This window comes from Phocoena sinus, chromosome 8 (genome assembly GCF_008692025.1).
Source record: "Phocoena sinus isolate mPhoSin1 chromosome 8, mPhoSin1.pri, whole genome shotgun sequence".
Lineage (NCBI taxonomy): Eukaryota > Metazoa > Chordata > Mammalia > Artiodactyla > Phocoenidae > Phocoena > Phocoena sinus.
In genome coordinates, this window is record NC_045770.1 from 96,627,735 (window position 1) to 96,650,084 (window position 22,350).

Consider the following 22,350-nt stretch of genomic DNA (forward strand, 5'->3'; position numbering starts at 1 on the left):
GTGGCAGCTCCCTTTATGCCTCACAGTCATTTCATGAATCTTGGCTAAGCTTTGAGACAGAGCAAAGAGATGTTCAGTAAACACACTAAACCACTGGGTGCCCTGCTGAGCTGGATAAAGTTCTTGTGAAAGCCAGCTTAAATCTCCTATGATAAGTATACATCTTTCTTGTACACAGGCCATCCTATTTTGAACCCAACTGCCCAGTGCAAAATTCAGAGCTCACCAACAGCAGAGCTTGTACCCCACCAATCACGGAGATGGCTCTGAACATCAAGGATGTCCTAAAAGCATGAGTAGTGGATATGAAATTTGTCTCTATATGCCCTGAGGCCCAATCCATGCATTCACATTTGGAGCCCATAAAATAGCTCTTAACCAATCTCATCAATAAGGCCAAGCAAAAGCTAACTTCTATGCTTGAGGAGAACTGAATTCTAGCTTCTCCCAACTACTGCTATAAAAACGCATAATGTGCCACAGTGACTGGGCACACAAAGATCCCTTGCCTTAGGAACTTTTCTTCCAATTTGCTTCTGTTAAAGGAGCTGGGGATTATAAATAATGCCACGGGTACAGGTTCACTTACAGCCAATTTAGTAAGTGCTCGCACAGTTAATTCTGTCAGTCTTACTCCTACACAGAAATACATGTGGCCCCAAGGGGCCCAACCACCCACAGAGCTCTTTTGCACATCTTTTTACCCTCCAGCACACAGAAATAGAGGGCTACATCCCAGAAAACAGAGAAAGAGAAAAGGCAGTTTCTCTGAAATGCTATGTCTAGAAAACCAGGATCTAGCTTCCCATTTGGATGTTATTTCTAAATTCATGTCTCTCTGAATAAACCAAATAATGATTTAGACCAAGATGCTTCTCTGGAATTCAAAATCTGTACATCTGTATCCCTTGGTATGCTGAAACTTTCCTTTCATGTATTTGTAAGGACACTTTAAAAAGCAGTTTGTTTAGAATGAGTTACCAGGTTACCTCAGATCTCAAAAATCTACTTCGTTGTGGAGGAATGTTACAGTAATGGCCTTTAATGATTTAAGCCCCCCTGTATCCATGCCCTTAAAGAGAGTACCCTCTCTGACTCTGGGCTTAACCATGTGGCTTACGTTAGCTGACAGGACAATAACAAAAGTGACAGCAGAGACTTGCAAAGTGCTTGTGTATTGGGGCCTGACAGCTCGTTTCTCTCTGTAAGCCTGAGACACTGTGAAGAAACTGGTGAAGAGAAAAGAGACAAGTCATCCAGCTGAGGCCAACCAGCCTGTCAACTGCCAGATATGTGTGAAGCCATCTTTATTAGTTTTCTGCGGCTATAATTATGAATTACCACAAACTTAGTGGCTTAACATAAATTTACTAGCTTTCATTCCTGCAGGTCAGAAGACCAATATGGCTCTCATGGGGCTAACATCAAGGTGGTGGCAAGACTATGTTATTTTCTGGAGGCTCTAGGGAAGGATCCATTGCCTTGCTCATATGTTTTTGGCAGAATTCAGTTCTTTGCAGTTTCAGGACTGAGGTTCTTTTTCTCTTGCTGACTGTTAGCTGAGGGCCAAACAATTCCCATCTTCTATCACTGCATCTCTTGGACTGACCTGTCTGCCTTTCTCTTCTACTTTTAAGGGCTCATGTGACTAGACTGGGTCCACCCAGATAATTCAGTATCTTCTCCCCATCTCAAAATCTGTAACCTTAATCACATGTGCAAAGTCTCTTTTGCCAAATAAAGTAACATATTCACAGGTTCCAGCGATTAGTATGTGGAGATCTTCAGCAGTCCAATGTCCTGCTTATTACACCAACTAAGACCATCAATACCCAGCCAAGTCATCAACTGACACAGAGCAGCCAAGTTGGCTCAGACCAGATGAACTGTACACAGGAACCACGGAATTTTAAGGAACAGTAAACACTTTTTTAAAGCCAGTAAATTTAGGGGTGGTTTGTGAGGCAGCAAAAGCTAACTGATAAAACGGCCAAGGCTACACCACTTCCGAAGGGTCTGTGTAACCCTCAACCTGATAACATAGATATTTCCCCTTTCTCTGCTCCAGTTCAACAAGCATGCCTAAGAGGTCACTGGCAGTTTTCTGTCCTCTGAATCATAAAACAAAATAATTAGTTTAATTTCTTCTTCCAGTCCAGATCTAGAGATTATTGCTGAAATTTAACAAAAGTTATTAGCCTTATAATCTCAACAGAACCAGAGAGGGGCTTTTTGATGGACAACTAGAAGCTATACACACAAAATACGTATAAATATAAATATATATGTATACACACGCACACACACACACCAGAAGTTTTAGGGAAAGATTTTAAGGAAGGGCCAACTTTTGATAGAGCAAAAACTCCTGATGAGAGGGAAATTTCATTGCCACCTAACCATTTCCTCTTCATGTATAAACACCAATGAGGGCTTTGGGGCACAGCGTCTAAGCGGGGGTCTCTAACCCTTCATTAGCCAAATATATTTCCTCAAATGGTCTCTCCCTCAAATTTGCTGGTACTTAAAGGTCTGGAAAACTTCAGTGGAAGGAAAATGCCAACAGCAAGTTAATGTCTGTCATCTTGGCTCTTTTGGCTGACTTCCCTATGCCTAGGCCTTGCCTATTAATTGAATGCTATTTGGATTCCATCTCAAAAATAAATGTGGATAGAGACCAGAGGCCTGCCTTACCAGACTGGTAAGAACAGCACAGTGCAATTATACCCAAACAGCTTTGTTTTGGAATGTAATCACCAACCCAGCCTCCTTCCCAATGGGATGGCAACAGTGTAATTACCTCTTCAGAAGTCATTTGTTTGGGAATGTAGTTCTTCTACAGGGCTCTTTCTAGTGGAAAGGAGCTGCAACAAGAGCATATGAGAATTTGTAGCGCCCTCCCCAGTAGCAGTTTTGTAGCTGAACAAATTATTTTTGTTTTCTTAAAGTAAAGCCAGAGTTTACATTTCAGCCTCTTTTTCTACCAACATGGAATCACCCATACCCCATGACGGTTCTATTTGAAAAGTCCCAATCTAAAGCTAGATTGCTTGAGTTCTGATTCCTACTCTGTCAAGCACTAGCTGTGGTCTTGGGCAAATTACTTCATCTGTTTATGCCTCAGTTTCCTCATTTATAAAAATGAGTAATAACAGGACATCACGGGAATATTATGAAGATTAAGTGAAGAAATATGTGAGAAGTGCTTAGAGCACCACTTGGCATATAGTAAGTGCTCCTGGGTCTTTGTTTTGTTTTTAGCACATTTGAAGCACTGAATTCCACCACAGTCTCCACATTTTGCAAATGTGATCTAACATCAGCTCATGGTCAAATCTAAGCTTGAGTTACTGCATTCTTTCTGTCCACAACCCTTTTGCCAATTCAGCACAAGGGGCAGTGTTTTGGAAAATTTTAAATGCTGCTATAAAACTGTCACAGTCTCCGAGCTATTTGCCTAGGTAAACTCTCCGATAAGCAGGAGGGACTAGATATTTCCATGTCATTCTTTCCATTTGTGTTACTGGTCCAGGGATATTACAATAAAGAGCCTCTGCTGTGAAATCTTGCTGTTGGAAAAACAAGCAAATACCACCAAAAGCAGCCACTGGCAATATGGCAGATTCTGGAGAAAATTCACCTTTTTAGACAGATTTATTCATGAAAATGAATGATATATTTTCCTCACATGCCTACAGTATATCCAACCCCCCTGAAGACTCTTGTTCCCACTGGGAACTTCCACCTTTTACCTCCTGTCCAGTTTTCCCTCTGTTCCTTTGTAGCCTGGATGAAATTCTCTAAGAAGAGTATTTTTTGGCTTGTGCTTCACCAGCCATGAGCCATAGAGTAAAAATCATGAGTTTGCTTGCCAAGCAGTCCCAAAGTATACAACTCCACAGCTCAAGGCAGTAGGAATGAAGCTGGGCCCCTTCTGCATGGCACACAGCTGCAGTGGGCTGGGCTTATGATAAACCCAGGGATTCATCATGGTACCCCTGTAATAGGAGAGAGTGTTTTTACAGGCTGACGTATGTAGTTACAGGATAACTTTCTGGCTCTGGGGTGACACTAAACACCTGGCCAAAAGAAACACCACCACCACCCCCCACCCCCCGCAAAGAGTTTCAACACTTCAAAAGGTCCCTGGTCACCCACCTGCAGGTGCCTCTTTCCACCTCATGGCTTATATACCAAGATATCTGTGCTTACTCTTGGTTTCTAGCTGAGTGCCACAAGGACCCTGGGGAAGAGCTGGCGTTGTGGATCAGCAGGTGTTAAAGAAAAGAAATTAACACCCATGGGTTGCATCTACTTTGGTAGAGAGGGTGAGAGGTGCTGTCTGTCAGCTCCCATGGCATTTCCAGTCAGTTTGGAATAAATGAGACTGCCCAAGGACATGGTCTGAGAAAGAGGAAGAAAAGCTAATATGAGATCAGAGTTTTAAAAAAGAAGGAGGTTGGGGGTTCCCTGGGGCGCAGCGGTTGAGAGTCCGCCTGCCAATGCAGGGGACACGGGTTCATGCCCTGGTCTGGAAAGATCCCACATGCCACGGAGCGGCTAGGCCTGTGAGCCATGGACGCTGAGCCTGCGCATCCGGAGCTTGTGCTCCGCAACGGGAGAGGCCACAACAGTGAGAGGCCCACGTACCGCAAAAAAAAAAAAAGAAAAAAAAAGAAGGAGGTGGAGGGTTAACATTCATATCAAGCACTTAGGTAAAAAATGATGGAGTAGATGGGACAGCAAAGAAGACTGTTTCAAGTCTTTCCAGAGTATGTATAAGACCTCTAATCTTAAGTAAAGTGGAGATTGGCTATTGCTTCCACTGGAAAAAATGGGCTTTGACCTATATTTTGCTCTTTCTTTCCTCACATCTCCTCTGTAGATTTCTATATTGTTGTTTTGAGGGGTTGCAAAACATATCAAAGCACATACCAATCATAACCTAAGAAAAGTAAAAGGGTCCTGGCATTACAGTGGGTACTTATAGCCTTAGAGGGCATCTTCAGCTGGCACCTTCAAAATGAGTAGTATTTCTAAGAAGTACACATCCCACAGGACTCAACAAACTTTGAGATCACTCTAGGTCTAGGGAAGCCCCAGAGTACAGAGAACTTACAGTACAAGTAAACAGTGGGGTCTCAATACAGATATGTTGATGCTAACCTTTCTTTTTCAGGAGGAAGAAGGGGAAGAGATAAGAAATTGGTTAAGAAGTTACAAGAAAAGTTATAGGTCAATTTCTCCTAGGAATAAAACTCCTAGCAGAGCTGACAAGAACCTGTTGTCCCAGCATAAAAGCTTAATAGACTCATATTTTCTGCTGTAGAAATGCTGGCAGTTTCTGTGCTCTCATAGCCAGTTTTCTGTGTATACGTCTACCTTAGCATTTAGCACAATACACACTGTCCTATAGCTATTTCTGAGCACGATGGGCTTACGCAGTAGACAGTAAGCTTATGGAGAGCAGAGATCATGTCTTTTTCATGTGGGTACTATCATATACCTAACAGTGTACCATATAAACAACAAAAGCTCAATAAAAGCTTATCGAGTAAAAATGGCTTATATACCAGTTGAGCACTCTGTAGGTAATAACAAATTCATTCATTTTTTCCCTCATTACTCTTAGCTCCAGATCAAGAAGAGTTATATGCCAGGAGCTCACTAGGACCAACAAATCTTAGATTCCTGCAGGCACACTCCTTAATGTGTGGCAAGTCGTCTCTTCCCATTTCTTCCCTCTGCCTCTGTTCCTAGCTTTAATGAGTGAATCTAGAGCAGTGGTTCTCAGTTTTTCAAGTGCACCAGGATCACCTAGAAGACTCTTTAAAAACAAATTCCTAGGCCCACAACCAGAATTTCTGCTTCAGTGAGTCTGAGGTAGGGATCAAGAATTTGCATTTGTAACAAGTTCCCAAATGATGCTGATGTTATTGGTCCACTTTGAGAGTCCCATGTTGCCAAGGTTACATAGGAGCAAGCACTTAGTCTGGAGAGTAGATGCTTATTTCATGAGCGCAGGTTCTGATGGGAGACAAAAAACGGTTTCTCAAATGCAAACTCTGACTCCTCTAATCTAACCCCCTTGGTTGACATGACTACAGGCAACAATGGACACATTAGCATGTCAAACTATCAACACAGGGACCTTCAGGTTACCATCTGTTGGTGCCTTAGAGCACAAGCTCCCAGTTTTTTCAACTCTCTGACCATAGCAAAGGGGAGAAAGCCCTGCTTGGTACCCAGGAAGTGCACCATTGTTGAGGAAAACAGAAGAACAGTGAGAGATGAGCAAGGTTATAATCATTGAGGAGACTAGCACAGCTCTAACTCATGCTGGCCCCCAAGATTTACAATAAAAATCATAATGATAATAGCTAAAATCTATTGAACACTTACTTTGTGCAAAAAAAAAAATCCTATTCTAAGTGTTTCATATATATTAGCTCATTTAATCCTCAAAACAATTCTACGAGCTAAATACTATTCTTACGCCCATTTTACAGATGAAGAAACTGAGTCCCAAGAAAAGGTAAAATAAATTAACCAAGATTACACTGCTAGGAAGTAGCAGCATGAATATCTGAACTTAGATAGTCTAGCTCTGGAGCCCAAACTCTTGAACATTTTGTTCTACTGCCTCTCAAACCAACTCTACACTGCAAGTGGCAGCTGTCCTTCCCAAGCTCCACTCAGGCTCACAGACCCATGCAAAACACAAATGGGGGCACATTCAGAGTCACTTCAAACTGCACCAAAACCCATAAATTCTTGGTCCAAGCCCAGGTTTGAGTTACACACACACACACACACACACACACACACACACACACACACGCTAATCTATTAGGATTGGCAGTTAAATTCTCAGGGGAATTATTAAATTTTTAGAGGCAGGGTCAAAACAAAAACAAAAAACACACAGAAACTCAGGCTACAACCTGGCTAGACAGTAAACTCCATTAAGGGCAGAACCATTAAATTCTTTTAACAGACCTAAAGAGGACTTCCCTGGTGGTGCAGTGGTTAACAATCCACCTGCCAACGCAGGGGACACAGGTTTGAGCCCTGGCCTGGGAAGACCCCACATGCCACGGAGCAACTAAGCCCGTGAGCCACAACTACTGAGCCCACGCACCACGACTACTGAAGCACGCACACCTAGAGCCCGTGCTCCGCGACAAGAGAAGCCACAGCACCACAACAAAGACCCAACACAGCCAAAAAAAAAAAAAAAAAAAGACCCAAAGAGCTCTGGAAAATGCTAAGCATTTAGAAAGTTCTATGTACATTTCAAAGTGACGGTACAGAAAGAGCACAGGTGTTAAGCATCAGTGGGGAGAGATCAAGAGGAAATTTCCTAGGGTAGACAGAGATGGAGGCACAGAAAAACTTAGTCACACATTATAAAAGGAACAGAAAAGTTCGCTGACAAGGCCCAGTATTCTCCCCTAGAAAAGCCTGAAGAAGCACAGATAATTCAGCTTAGAAACCAGGACCTAGGTTCTCGACAAGCATACTTCTCACTAGTGGAATAAGGAGATGCAGCAAAGGGCTGGGGTAGAGAGAGCATGGATGCTCCAGTGATTGGTGGAAACCAAATCAGTAAAAGGCCCTGGATGCTGTGTAAGGCATCTATGAAAGCTGGGTTCTCTGGAAGGAGCTGCTTCCCAGGCAACCAAGCCAGCCCCTTATCACCTTTACTTTCATCACTGGAGCAGAATGAAAGGTAATTGGGTTAATTATTAAAGAGGTCGTAGCTAGTACCACCTCCACTAATTGTCCATTAATCTGGGGTTTATAAACAGCTATCTTAATTGATGTTGAGTTGGAATGTGCCACTTACTTTATTAGCCTGGCAACTGGGTACCGGAGAGGTAAAGAACATGGAGAAGCGTCCAGCCAAGGAGATAAAGGGTCCAACACCAGAATTATCATTCACTTCTGTTCATACTCATGTAAGTATACCATGATGGCCTTCAACTGTATTCACTACTTTTCATCTTTCCTAGATTTGCCAACTCAAATGAAGATCTGATATACAGTAATTAAGCCATCTGTTGTATTAAACAACTATGATATTAAATTGAGAAATTAGACTAATTCTTAAATGTCAGCAAGCCCGAGGACCCAGAGTCCACCTAGCTAGCCAAACTAGATTAGACAGGCCTCCTGAGAGTAATTCCCTAAGATACCAGGAAAGTGGGGAATATCTAAGAAACAGGACCACTGTTTTTAAAAAAGAGGAGAGGGGCAAAAGACAACCAAAAATAAAGTTAACAAGAAAAAGAAAAGTAAATTCTTGCAAAAGGGGTAGCTCTATTTTACTCACAACAGGCAAACAGAAGGATGCCTGGGATATGAGATTACATAAAGCAATAAATTGTAACACTGTATCACTGGGTTTGTAATATATAGACATAATATACATAGCAATAATAGCACAAAGGAGGGGTATGACAATGTAGCTATAATGGAACAAAGTTTCTGTATCTTACCAGAATCAAGTCTCTATAAGTCTGAAGTAGATCCTGATAAAGTACAGTTTAAAATCAAGAAAGGAATTAAAATAGCACATTAGAAGCTATCCACTTAATACAAAAGAAGTCAGTAGGGGCTTCCCTGGTGGCACAGTGGTTAAGAATCTGCCTGCCAATGCAAGGGACACAGGTTCGAGCCCTGGCCTGGGAAGATCCCACATGCCACACGAGCAACTAAGCCCGTGTGCCACAACTACTGAGCCTGCGCTCAAGAGCCCGCAAACCACAACTACTGAGCCCACGTGCCACAACTACTGAAGCCTGTGCGCCTAGAGCCCGTGCTCCTCAACAAGAGAAGCCACTGCAATGAGAAGCCCGTACACCGCAACAAAGAGTAGCCCCCACTTGCCGCAACTAGAGAATGCTCACGCACAGCAACAAAGACCCAACACAGCCAAAAATAAAAACAAACAAATTAATTAATTTTAAGAAAAAGTAAAGGAGAAACAGTAATAAAAAAAGACATTAGAAATACAGAAAACAAAGAGCAAAATGGCAGGCAAAAATCTAACTATATTAATAACATTAAATGTGAATGAACTAAACAATCTAATCAAACGGCAGAGATTTTCAGACTAGATAAAAAACAACTATATGCTTTCTATAGGAGACACACTTTATATTCTGATATATAAAATAGTCTGCAAGTAAAAGGATGGGAAAATATATATTACACAACCTACATCCATAAAAGAGCTGGAGTAGCTATACTGATGTAAGAAAAACTAGACTTAAAGACAATATTACTAGAGAATATAACCTTTAAAAATTGTGAATCACTATGTTGTACACCTGAAACTTATATAATATTGTACCATCATCTATACCTGAATAAAAAAAACAATATTACACGAGATAGAGGAACATTTTATAACGAAAAAGTTGATTCATCAGGGAGGCAAAACAATTACAAATATATAGGTACCTAACAACAAAGTCCCAAAATATATGAGGCAAAAACTGACAAAACTGAAGGGAGAAATATACAATTCAGGAATAACATTAGAAATTTCAATACTCCATTCTTAATAATGGGTAGAACAACCTGACAGAAAATCAGCAAGGGTATACAAAACTTGAATAACACTATCAACCAAGTAGATCTCCCTGGCATCTACAGAACCCTCCACACGGCGACAAAAGAATATACAACCTTGCCATGCACACAGGTAACATTCTCCAGAACAGACCATATGCTAAGCCATAAAGCAAGTTTCAATAAATTTACAGTAACTGAACTCATACAAAGTATGTTCTTAGACCACAGTAAAATTAAATAAGAAAGCAACAACAGAAGGAAATTTGTAAAAATTGAAAAACACACTCCTAAACTAATGGCTCAAAGAAGAAATCTAAGAGAAATTAGGATGACTGGGCACAAAGCCCATGACACTCAACCAGGCCCCAATGACCTGTAGCTAGAAGCAAAAAAATCCTGACACTTCCCATTGATTTTAATCAAAATACTAAATTAAATCCATCAGGACCACATCTGCTCGGAGCAGATGCTCATTAGGATGAAAGTCAAAAAGATTAGACAGAACAGATAACTAATACACTACATTACCCAGGTCCCTATCCCTCAGCGTTTCTCTTCCAGTAATTACCAGGAAGACGTCAAATGCCAGGGCTTCTCATTTCACTTATATCAGGTCTCAAGCATGCAGAAAAATATTATAGGCTTAAGAACCTTTCGGCAGATACTCCCTACTCGAACTCAGGCAAAACATGGCACAGAAGGCAGAACAGAGTTACTATGAGTCAGGCAGACCTGGTTTAAAGTTCCAGGTCTGCCTCTCACTGCATTATATTGGACAAGTAATGTAACTTCTCTGAACCTCAGCTTTCTTCCCTACAGAATGGAAACACACTATCTACTTCATAGGGCTGTCATAATGTATGGGAAAGCACTTTGGACTGTACCTGGCCCATAGTAGGCAGTCATTAACTTCATTTCCTTCTCTGTTACAGACTGCTATTACTATACAGAGCTAGAGCTGTCTGCTAAAAAGTCAGCAGGGGGAGCGCCCCAGACTTTTGCGTGTTTCCCCAAAAATATACCAGTAAAGTTGCAGTAGCTTTAAATGTAGTTATACCTCTTTAAGTACAGGTTCAGAATTTGTGTTGCTGAAGAAGGGGCCTGCTGTGGGTTGATGGGTGACTGGAGGCCACCAGGAACCTACAGAATTGTGGAGAAGACAACAAGATAAGGCGGAAGAGATGAAGATTAACAGACTATCAAAACACTTCTCTGTAGCAGCTTCTGTTTTATATTACTGCTTTCAGGCTCTTGTGGGAGGAAGTGGGCAGAATGGATCTTAATTTTCTGCAAATCCATTTTTGTTGATGATTCTGAATGGCTTTGGCTAGGGTCCATTGAAAACTCACTTGCCACTGGTAATGCCTCCTAAAACTGCAGGTGTGTATATACTTTGTCCCTCCAGGTCTGCCAAATTTCCATGCTTCACCCCTACAAAAAGCCACTCACCATACAAAGGTTTCTGCCTTATATTTGGAGCTAAGAACCAAACAGCAAGGCCGAGGTACAGCCAACCACCTAAACTCTGAGCTACAGAAGAGCAGGGATCTTGTCTGTCTTATTCACTCTGGTAGCCTACAACAGTGCCTGGCACACAGCTGCGGAACAAACGTCTACTGAATCTAATTGTTCTGAGACCATCACAACCTCATTCCAATCATATAAGAGAAAGTGCCTTTCCAGGAAAACTGGGAGTGCTTACTGCTAAAACACTAATTTGTCTTCACTTCAAAAGCCATTATTACAGCAGCTCTATCTATTACATGATCACAAAATAAGTTTAATAGAAAGCAAAACATCTGTGTCCAGGAGGGCATGAAGGCTCGGGGAAAGGCCTATTATATAATAAGATTTTCCTTAGCAAGCACTACTGGGTCACAAAAAGCTATGTCTAGAAACCACTTAAAATAGAGGAATTAGAACAAATAAGAAAACCCCTGAAGATCAGTCAAGTTCCCTGGGACCTCTTTCCCTTTTCTAGATTAAGGACCTAGAAGAAGAATGCTATTTTGATGCTCTGTCCTTAAAAATAGCTGTGGGGAGGCAGGCAGACTAGGAAACAGAAGTCCCACTGCCTGGTTCACTTCTGGCTCCTCTACTTCTAGCTGCATCACTCTGGGCAAGTTAGCCTTCTGGGCTTCAGTTCCCACCACTGTTAGATAATAGCACCCATCTCATAGGATTACTGTGAGAATGAAATGAAATATGACTAGGAAGAGCACTTAAAACACTCCCTAGCATACAGCCAATGCTCAATGAATGTTAAGATTTTTTTTGTTGCTGTTATTATTATCATTGGAATTTTCTCGAGAGAAGAATAAAAGTAACACAAAACTGTCAACAGAATCTGGAGGGACATCCAAATGTCTACAAATGATGAGGGCATTTAAGAAAAGACCAGTGGGGTAGATGCAAACTATTACATACAGAATGGATAAACAACAAGGTCCTACTGTATAGCACAGGGAACTATATTCAATATCCTGGGATAAACCATAATGAAAAATAATATAAAAAGAAAATATATATGTGTATAACTGAGTCACTTTGCTGTACAGCAGAAATTAACACAACATTGTAAATCAAGTATACTTCAATAAAAAAAAGAAGAAAAAAGAAGAAAAGACCAGTGGATACTCTGCAACATGCATCTTGAGAAAATGGGAGAAATGAGTTTAAATGTGAATGGAAACCATCCGCTAATCTAATTCAAGAATGAGCTTCTTGAGAGCCTAGATTTCCTTCCTCTCAAGGCACTCTACATCTTTTGTTAGAGAACTTTTCTCAGTAGATTTCATGTTTGTAAACTGCCTGCTGGAACATAACCCCTATATTCAAAGGTATCCATAAGTGAAACTGGACTATTTGGGGTCAGACCTCTGGGCATAAAGCAGGGAAGAAGAAATGGAGGTAAAGAGTTATTAGATCAAAGGAGAGAAAAACAACATACAGCTGTTCCAAAAAAACTAAATGCAAAGGAAATAGAGACTTCCCAGCAGTAGAGGAGCAGGGAGCTGCTGTGTTGGGTGGTAGAGGCAGATGTCTGGAACAAAGAAGGATGGAGAAGAACTCTGTAGTACTGTCTGGCAGCAAGTGATTATCTGCCAGTGAGGAGCTTCCACGTGCCATTAGCCAAGCCACACAGAAGCGCCAAGCAAGGAGAGCCATGGGGTCTGTTTACTGACTAGGGCCCTCCTCAGTCAAGGTGGTCAGGACACCATGGTGCAGTCTACTCCCCCACCAAGCCTGGGCCTATGAAACCCTGGTGTCCAGTAGAGAGAAACCATTGAGGTTTCTGGGGTTTCTAGGCCTTGACACTGGGTCAAGGATACTATACTTAAAGGAAGCCAGGTCCCATGGCTTACCAGCTGCCACAACAGCTTGGTCAGAAATCATATTCCCCCAGCCTGACAGTGCTACTGCCTCACACCGATCCCTCTCTACCTTTAACCACCACGTGGCCCAGATTTTCCAAAATGTAATGTCATGTGAATTTTTTAAATAAAGATGCTTATTAAAGATACACCAAGAGACTTCCCTGGTGGCACAGTGGTTAAGAATCTGCCTGCCAATGCAGGGGACACAGGTTCAATCCCTGAAGATCCAACATGCTGTGGAGCAACTAAGCCCATGCGCCACAACTACTGAGCCTGTGCTCTAGAGCCCACGAGCCACAACTACTGAGCCCACGTGCCACAACTACTGAAGTCCGTGCACCGCAATGAAGAGTAACCCCCGCTCGCTGCAACTAGAGAAAGCCTGCGCACAGCAATGAAGACCCAGCGCAGCCAAAAATTTAATTTATTTTTTAAAAAATACACCAAAATGTGGCTTGATTTTTATAGTTTTTAATGCCTTCACATACATAAATTTACAAGTTGGCAGTGCAGGTGGGGGGGAAGGGGGAAAAGAGAAAAACCTTTGTTAGAAAAAAAATAGATTCTGCTTTGTTTCCTTCTCTAGACTGCCCAGAAGCAGCAGCACACACTGGGTCTCAGCCCAGTCACATCACGCATATTAGCCCCCAAACGTTGGTCACTAAGTTATTCAGCCACCATAAAACTGCCTCGGCTGGGTTTGTCCAGTCCATTTTCTATTCTGTGGAAATTTCTAAGCCAGCTCCATGGGTCCCTCTCCTCCTTCTTCCTCTGAAGATTCTTCCACAGGGCCTGGAAACTCCATGTGCTGGCAGCAGCAATGGGTTGGAGAGGTGTGCTTTCAGTCCTAATTAAATCACAGGATCTGGCTCATGCGTACCTCAACAATAAAACATGAGCAAGGCATCTTTATCATTCAATTTAAAAAGTCTATTTGCTGGATTAAGAAACAAATGGTTTAAATAAATTTTTAAAAAGATGTCTGGGGACCTCCCTGGTGGTGAAGTAGATAAGAATCCGCCTGCCAATGCAGGGGACATGGGTTCGACCCCTGGCCCGGGAAGATCCCACATGCTGTGCAGCAACTAAGCCCGCACACCACAACTACTGAGCCCACATGCCACAACTACTGAAGCCCGCGTGCCCAGAGCCCGTGCTCCACAACAAAGAGAAGCCACCGCAATGAGAAGCCCACACACTGCAACAAAGAGTAGCTCCCGCTCGCTGCAACTGGAGAAAAGCCTGTGTGCAGCAACGAAGACCCAACGCAGCCAAAAATAGATTAATTAATTAATTAATTAAAAAAGAGATGTCTGAAGGAAGTGGGAATGGGCAAAAGAAGCAGCTTTCCTCAATCTGTAGTTTCCTGCCCTGAAGTAAGGAACCAAGTACAAGACCTTAAAAAAGAGTTTTCAGCCAGATGCCAAGATGCCATCACATCAACATAGGTAAAGGAGGGGAAAGCTTTACACGGCTCCCTCCCCCTTTAAATTTTCAAAATCCAAAGAAACAACTCCTTACCTGCCAGGACCCTGTTAACAGAAGAGTGAGTAGCCAAGCCAGGCTGTCCACGTTCATGAAAAATCCCAGCATAAGGCAAGTACTCAGGCAGCAAGAAACGCCTATAAGATGGGAAGGAAATCCAAAAAAGAAGGGATATATGTATATGCATAGCTGATTGATTTTGCTGAACAGCAGAAACTAATACAACATTGTAAAGCAACTACACGCCAATAAAAATTAATTTTAAAAAACGCCTATGTGAAGGAATCACGCGTTAAAAGCCTACTACAGACTGCCTTAAAACAAAGGAGATATACTATCTACCAACCCTCAACAATCAAAGATAAGGGATCCACTAAGCCTAGGAATCCAAAGAAACCTAGAGCAGAGTACAATTCCTCTCACACGTTTGCATCTTCTTCCAATCTTTCTTCTAAAGTTTCCCGGGGCTTCTATTCTTGAACAGGATGCTCCCAATCCATTTTTCTATGTCTTTTCATTGTGGTTAATCATTTCCTGTCAATTCTTTAGGTGGCAGGGCTGGACTGTAGGCTCACTAGGAAATAACTGCAGATATGGACAATCCACCAGATTGTCCATATCTGGAATTATCTGTCCAGGACAAATAATTTTGTCCAAATAGGTCTGTCCAGGACAAACCTACCAGAAAGTAGGTTTAAAAATCCCAGCCTCTCATAAAGCCTCCCTCAGAAAAGTCTCTCATAAAAGTTGACTATCCAGTTCTTACCTTGGGACAAAGCGTCCAAGTGAAGGTGCAGACATCCGGGCATTTCGTGGAGCTCGGTGCCTGGATCTGTCACCATTGTCCCTGGAGAAAACAAAAAGACTACACCTAAGAGAGTCACTAAAGCAGAAACAGACACCAGCCCAAAAGACAGACATCCCGCAAACTAAATTCCTACACTTAGGTGAAGGTCCCAGAGAAATTAGTCATCTGGTTGCTTACTAATTTGGGTGGCACATTAATATACTATGTTTCTGGAGTACCTCAATTAAAATATTTATGAGCATTTACTAAACAGTTCAGTAAGAAGGAAGATTTTTCTTGAAATAATGTGGTCTCTGAACTCTGCAGCATCTGAAATTGAGGCCAAGTTTAGATCTTCTAAAGGGATTTAGAATGGATATGTATATAAACATATCTCTTTCTAGACTGAAAGACAGAGAAACTTTGGCTTCGGGGGATCTTGAAGGAATAAGAATTCTCCCATCAAGTTCATTCAACAAATGGTTATCTTTAAATCTGTTTAGGTCCTTGGTGTGGAAAAAAGCATAGATATATGAAAGAAAAACAACACAAGAAAAAGACTAGGCAGTCCTTTCTTTTAGAGACTGAAAAATTAACAATGATGAAGATTATTAGACAAGGCAATCCTAAGCTTGGTCATTTGATTAAAAAGAAAAAAGTCTAGTGTTTTCTTTATGGTCTGTTAAAGTAATGGTAATAAACACCATTTACTAAAAATCTACTAAGTCCTAATACAAAGGTTATTAATATGTTACCCCATTTAATCTTTTGAGTTTCCCATTAAGTCTCATTAGATCTGTTTCACAGATAAGGAAACTAAGGACCAGAGAGGCAAATGCCCAAGGTCACACAACTAGTAAGTGGTTGAGACAAGATTCAAGGAAGATCCATCTGACTCTGAAGCCCTTGCTCTTTCCACTACACTTCACTGCTTCCTACAAGAGAAGACAACAGAAACTTCACGTGGCTTAGTTTCCAATGCATCAAAGGAACAATAAGCCAAAGGGCACTCTGGCTGGATAGAGCAGTTAATTAGCTGTTTAACCAACTCCACAAAATAAATGAACCTCTTGAGAGCTTGATTTGGGGTATGTTCTGAATTCTTCCTTTGGATTATCTTCAACTTAATGAGATAATCTTCAAACTGGCACTGTAACCAAAGTTAAGACAACACTGGCTTTCAAGTGTACTACTGGGACCCTTACAAACCAGAAATGAAAGCCTAGGAAGGTTTTTATATCTTGGTGGAACTGGATGCTGAGCATTTAGAGACAAATCAATATCAGGGATATTGGAAGCTGATCCATTAAAAGTCAGTACTTGGTTTTTATTTTCCCAGAAGAGAAAGCATATTACTGTTTTCTTTAACATATCATATTCCTGTGACTTGAAACTCTACAGATGAAGGGAGAGGCAAGGAAAGAGAGATAAGACCATATGGAAAGTGAAAAAGGGATTATAAAGAACAACGAGATCAGAAGTTCCTGACCAGCAGACTGCAGCTCTGGGGAGCCCACAAATTATTATAAGGAGTAGCTGAATATCAAACAAATAAGACAGCTCCCAAATTAAGTATATTATTATTTTTCAAGTATATGTAGATTCAAGTTGTGATCAAAGTACCAACTCGGTTAAAAGTACAAGTGAACTCATGACAGCTTTTCATAACAGTATATTTTACTTACAGATGGGCACTAAAAGTGCAACTAATTATCATGAGAGAAGTTAGAACACATATTAAAGTTAAGAAGGGTCCTAAGGGGGGGGGAAGGGTCCTAAGCCTCAAGAAGGTTGAAAATTAAGTTATAGAAAGAAGCATCATGGGACAAATCCAATTACTTTATTCTACAGCTAAGAAAGAGCTGGCCTTCCCAGAACCACGCTGTGGAGCTGACAATTTACTTCTGAACAAGGACCAAAGAGCCCTCTCTCTCTGGACAATAAACAGTGCTCTATCTGGCATTAGCAGAGTTGAAGAGCAGGGAAGGAGAGGGATGTACAGGAAACAGTACTGATCAGCAGTTGCCAGAATCAAACATGACACAGAGCTGGGTGAAAGGACATATGAAGATAACTTAGAAAAATGGACAAATGCCAGGGCTGGGAGAAAATTTGGCTCCTATGACATATTTCACAAGCCTCTTTTAATTGTTATTAAAACCTAAAAACAATTAACTTCTTTCTGATTCAATTTCTCCTTCCGTCTAAAAAAAAAAAAAAGGGAGGAGGAAGGGCAAAACATGGTCAGAAATAATGGCTTTATGTTATTTAGAGATTACCGGAAGAGATATATATATATATATATATATATATATATATATATATATATATATGAAAATCAGCTGGCTCAGATACAAGCAGTCTCAGAATGATGGTTACATTAGGCACCGCAAAAGAGGCAATAATATTAAGTGAGTGGAGATGTATCTCTTGGTCCTCAGTTTAACATCTTGACTAATGATGGGGAAGTAGGAGTTAAACAGCATCTCAATAAAATATAGAGAAGACTTCAAATTGAAAGTGTTGAGCACACTAGCAAAGAAGGAGAAATGACAGAATTGTACACAGAACAATTAGTAAAATGTGAAATGTAGTGAACACGCAAATGAGATGCTGCCTATGGGAGGAAAAAAACACAGGCATCTAGGAGAAAATAGCCTAGAACAGCTCAAACATTTCCTGACCAGGAAAAACTTAAAACATGAATGGGTAAGGTGGCAAAGGCCAGAATGTCCAACCACAGGACAAGTTAAGCAAGTAGAGGGCAAAAGCCCCATGTTTTAATGCTGGCACACAAAAATCCCTGACTAAAAGCATGGCCTTAAATAAATTAGAGGTGAAAAGAGCAACTAATGACTCTAGCTTCTATAGTCTAGAAAGAAGGGAAAATTCAAAATAAGGAGCTGAGATGGGGAAACAAACTTCAATGCAAAGGATATCTGCAAGGGCGGGGTCAGGGTAGAAGTGAGGGGAGAGGAAGAGTGGTTAAGAGTTTCAAGAAAAGGAAAAAAAAAAGTTTCAAGAAAAGGGCAAAGAAATTAAAAGTACTTAAAATAATGTTCAATTTAGAAAACTACACAGACTCTGACACTCACTTCAGTGCTGATACAAGACCAACATGGAGCAAGCCTCCACGAGATGAAGAAGGCAAATTTAGGCAGAGACTAAAGATTAGAAGATGTTTGCCAGGTGAACAGTGGGAGAAAGGCAGACCCAGAAAGACAGTTTACCTTAGGAATAATGGAGGGTGATAAATACTGGGCCTAACATAACATAGCCCATGCCCTTTACAAGGGTAGTACTTAAAAAAAAACAAAAACAGTGAAGACCAGAGTATGCAAGCACGCTGGTACCACTCCTCTATCACTGGAGGACTCTTTCTCACCAGAATACTTTTCAGGGAAACACCAGAGAAATCCTCATCAATTTCATCAGCCAGAAGCTGCCTTTAAGCCAGCAGGATAGAAGCTGGCTGAGTTATTAATGGCCTTCCCAGTTGTTGAACTCTGTGCATCTCTGATTAACTCTCAGAAGGCTATTTGGGAAGGAGAGGGGGAAAAAAATAAGACTTTCTCATAAAGATTTTGTAAGGAAAAATCACCCTTCAAACAAGCATCCAAGACAACTGCCAAATACAAGAAAATGCATCTATGGAACAAGGGAGAAACACAGCAGCTACTCTTGCTAAATGCCTGGGATTAATTGCCTCAGAGAGAAGCTGTATTTTAAAGGAATGTGAAATACACCTACAGACTGCTGTCTGAGTCCTAACCAGAGAGTCAGGCTGCCATTACTACTCAGTGACAAATGGCTCTGACTTGGGCCTTTGTAAATAAAGCTCTGGCAGCACAAAGCTCAAAAGGCCATTATCTTCTTGACAATACACAGTTGACTGTGCTGAAAATTAGACCATTAAAAAAATACTTGTTTCCCTGTGCTCTTCAGTTTCTACTCAATCTCCAGACAATAGAAGGCCTAGCTGGTGTTCCTGTCCTTGGATGGCACAGTGATCTTGGCCAAGTCCTTTCTTTACTCGGGTGCTATTAGTAAGGCTCTAGACTCTACTTCGAAGGACTGTGCACACATGTCAGGGCTAGATTTCTGGGAGGAAGGCACAGGCCCAGCTGATATCATTCATAGGGGATACCTAATAGCATAGGTCTCTTGGAACTTCAGAGCCTTAATTTTTCTCCAAGGAATAGTAATATAACAGATAATTACCACTTACAAATTCCTCTCCTTTCTTTTTCTTTCCTTTTTTTCTTTTTTTTAAATTTGTTTGTTTGGCTGCATTGGGTCTTCGTTGCTGCGTGCGGGCTTTCTCTAGCTGCGGTGAGCAGGGGCTACTCTTTATTGCGGTGCGCGGGCTGCTCATTGCCGTGGCTTCTCTTGTTGTGGAGCACGGGCTCTAGGCACGCGGGCTTCAGTAGCTGTGATACGCAGGCTCAGAAGTTGTGGCTCACGGGCTCTAGAGCGCAGGCTCAGTAGTTGTGGTGCACAGGCTTAGTTGCTCCGTGGCATGTGGGATCTTCCCGGACCAGGGCTTGAACCCATTTCCCCTGCACTGGCAGGCGGATTCTTAACCACTGCGCCACCAGGGAAGTCCTCTCCTTTCTTGTTCTACCTTTAATTTCATCTGCATGTATTATGCAAATCCATATTCCTATTGTGCATTTTATGTTAAAAAATAAATACATATCTCTAAGTGATAGTTATCCTCCTTTCCCCCTCTTCCTTCACAGCTGTTTAATTCTTTAAATCCAGATATATTCCATTTTCTTTCTCTTCTCCTAGCATTCCTCATAATAAATATTCATATGTATTTTAGTTGCCCAGAAAGAATACTAATTTTAAAGCTGCCAAGCAATATTATATATTTCTAAGCAATAGGCTCAAAACCCTCAGGAAAGAGCTGGAATTCAGGTAGGCATATATTTTATAAATCTGTTGGGGCTCCACAGGTACCAGATATCCTATTCCTAATCCTCAGGAAGTCTCTCCACTTTTCTTAAACTTTTCATTATTCTACCTCTGCTGAGTACAAGGGAAATCCTTCTAAGATAGGTAGTTAGCTCCAACAAAGATCCAAGAGCTTTAGGGCTAAAATAAACTTCAGAGATTATCTAATCTAATTTTACAAGGTCAGACATTGAGGCCTAGGGTAGGAGAGGGACTTGCCAAAGGTCAAATGGCATATCACAGGCTCAGCCGAAACTGGAACGCGGGGCTATTCCCTAGACAATAGTTGTCAGGCTCTGGGAACCAGTGGGCACTAACAGGAGATCCCAGTTCCAATCACAGCTGTTCTGGGAGTCACTTGCTACTTTATAAACTTAGCTCAAAATCAGTTCCAGTAAGAGTAAAAAAGGACTCCGGCAACATTTTATTTGGAGAAGTAGGAAGTGAGGCAGCTGAGCTCTCACACAGCTCATCTCCCCAGGAACATTCACAAACAGGCCCCACTCTTATAAAACACCAAGGCCTCTTATGTCTAATACTTAACATTCAGTCCTCATATGTCCGCATATGTATTTTGCCCACTGTTTTCTAACTGGTTTTCCTGCATCCATATACTTGCCACCTGCCTAACAACCACTGTCAGAATTCGCTGCCTAAAACACATGTTGAATAATGGCTGTCCCTAGACAAAAACAAGGCCAAAATTTCTCAGCCAGGCACTCCAGGCCCTCCACAGTCCATGTCTTTCCGATCTTATCGCTCAAAGTACAAATATTCCGTTGCTCTAACCACAGACGTATGCAGGGTCTCTGAACAAACCCTGTAAATCTTCTGTGTCTGGGCTTTTGCTTAAGCTACTCCTTTGTCTAGAATCTCCTTCCCTACTTCCATCCTCCACATCAATTCGTTGAAGTCCTATGGGGTCTTCACACCTAGCTGAAACCCATGAAGCCTTCTCACATCTCCCCAAGTACTCTCTCCCTTCATACAATGCTGTCCTGTACTTTAGGTGTACCTTATTACAGTCTATCTTATAAGATATTGTGTAAAAATCTGATGTTATTCCATAGCTTAAAACTCTTCAGTGACTCCCTCTCACCTGCAGGGTACAGTTCTCCTCCTTTGCAAGGCACACAAGACTCCCCAAGATCTGGTACCACTCTAACTCTCGGGGCTCATCTCCTGCTGTATCTTGGACTTTACAACCTGACCATACTTGTCAACAAGGGAATTCTTGACATGCTCCATGCTGTTTCATGTTTCTATGACTATGCATTTATTTGCCTTTCTTCTAAGTATATCTGGAGAAAAGTCCTATTTTAAGACTTTCTCTTTTATAAACCCACGCTGTAAAAAACAATCAACCACCACAAACATCAATTAAATGAAATTATTTAAAACTCTGGTAAAAAGGAAGTGAATGGTTTCTTATCTCATCTCACTTTAAGAACTACTTCTATATAATACCACCACTCAATAACTGTAGCTGGTTGCCTGATCCTTGACTGCTTTGGCAGGTTCCAGTCTGTAAAGAGAATAGTCACTTTACAGCGTGTTCCCTTATAGTTTCTCTTGCACTTCTAATATCAAAGAGATTATGGTAAGTCAAAGGAAGAAACAAAGGCAACCCCATTTCAGAATGAAGTACACAACTTCTTGCTCTGAAGATCTGCCCTTTCCCTTTCTCGGCTATAAGTAACATAACTGTTATTAGTAGTCACTGACTCCCATAGGAGTCCTGGAAATTTGGGGCATAGAAGAGAGAGCAGGGGCAAACACTACCAAGGACATGTGACTTCACTCTCCTGGAATTTCTAGCCATGAGAACTTGACACAAGTATGTGAGTCTCACAAAGCTGTCAGGATTTCACCTATAGACAGATAAGAGTAACATCATCGGGTTTCTAACATATTTTCTTTGTGTGACTCAATTAAATTTCCATAGTGGCAAAAGGGCAGATGAAGAATATTAAATTCTGAACTATAAAGGCGAGTAACTTCTATGCCACACCCAGTCAGATGGCAGAATGGAGTGACAGCCTTCAGAACTGTCCTCAGCTACATTATATACCAAGAAGACCTTTTAATGACTTCCTTGCTACAAGGTGTCTAGCAAGGGGACCATGAAAGCCTTCTGGTTGAGGCTCCTCTGCACATGTG

The 22,350-nt window shown here is 41.4% G+C and overlaps 1 protein-coding gene across 14 annotated transcripts in view; it reads right to left on the reverse strand.

Annotated features, from left to right (window-relative positions):
• AMBRA1 (autophagy and beclin 1 regulator 1) overlaps positions 1–22,350 on the reverse strand; it is a 175,558-nt gene that overhangs the window by 83,082 nt on the left and 70,126 nt on the right. For all 14 annotated transcript variants that reach the window (XM_032639180.1, XM_032639179.1, XM_032639170.1 and 11 more), the window contains 2 exons: positions 15,211–15,291; positions 14,481–14,581 (listed from right to left, as the gene is read on the reverse strand). In XM_032639180.1, coding sequence (XP_032495071.1) covers positions 14,481–14,581; positions 15,211–15,291 — 182 coding nt within the window. The remainder of the gene's footprint in view (positions 1–14,480; positions 14,582–15,210; positions 15,292–22,350) is intronic.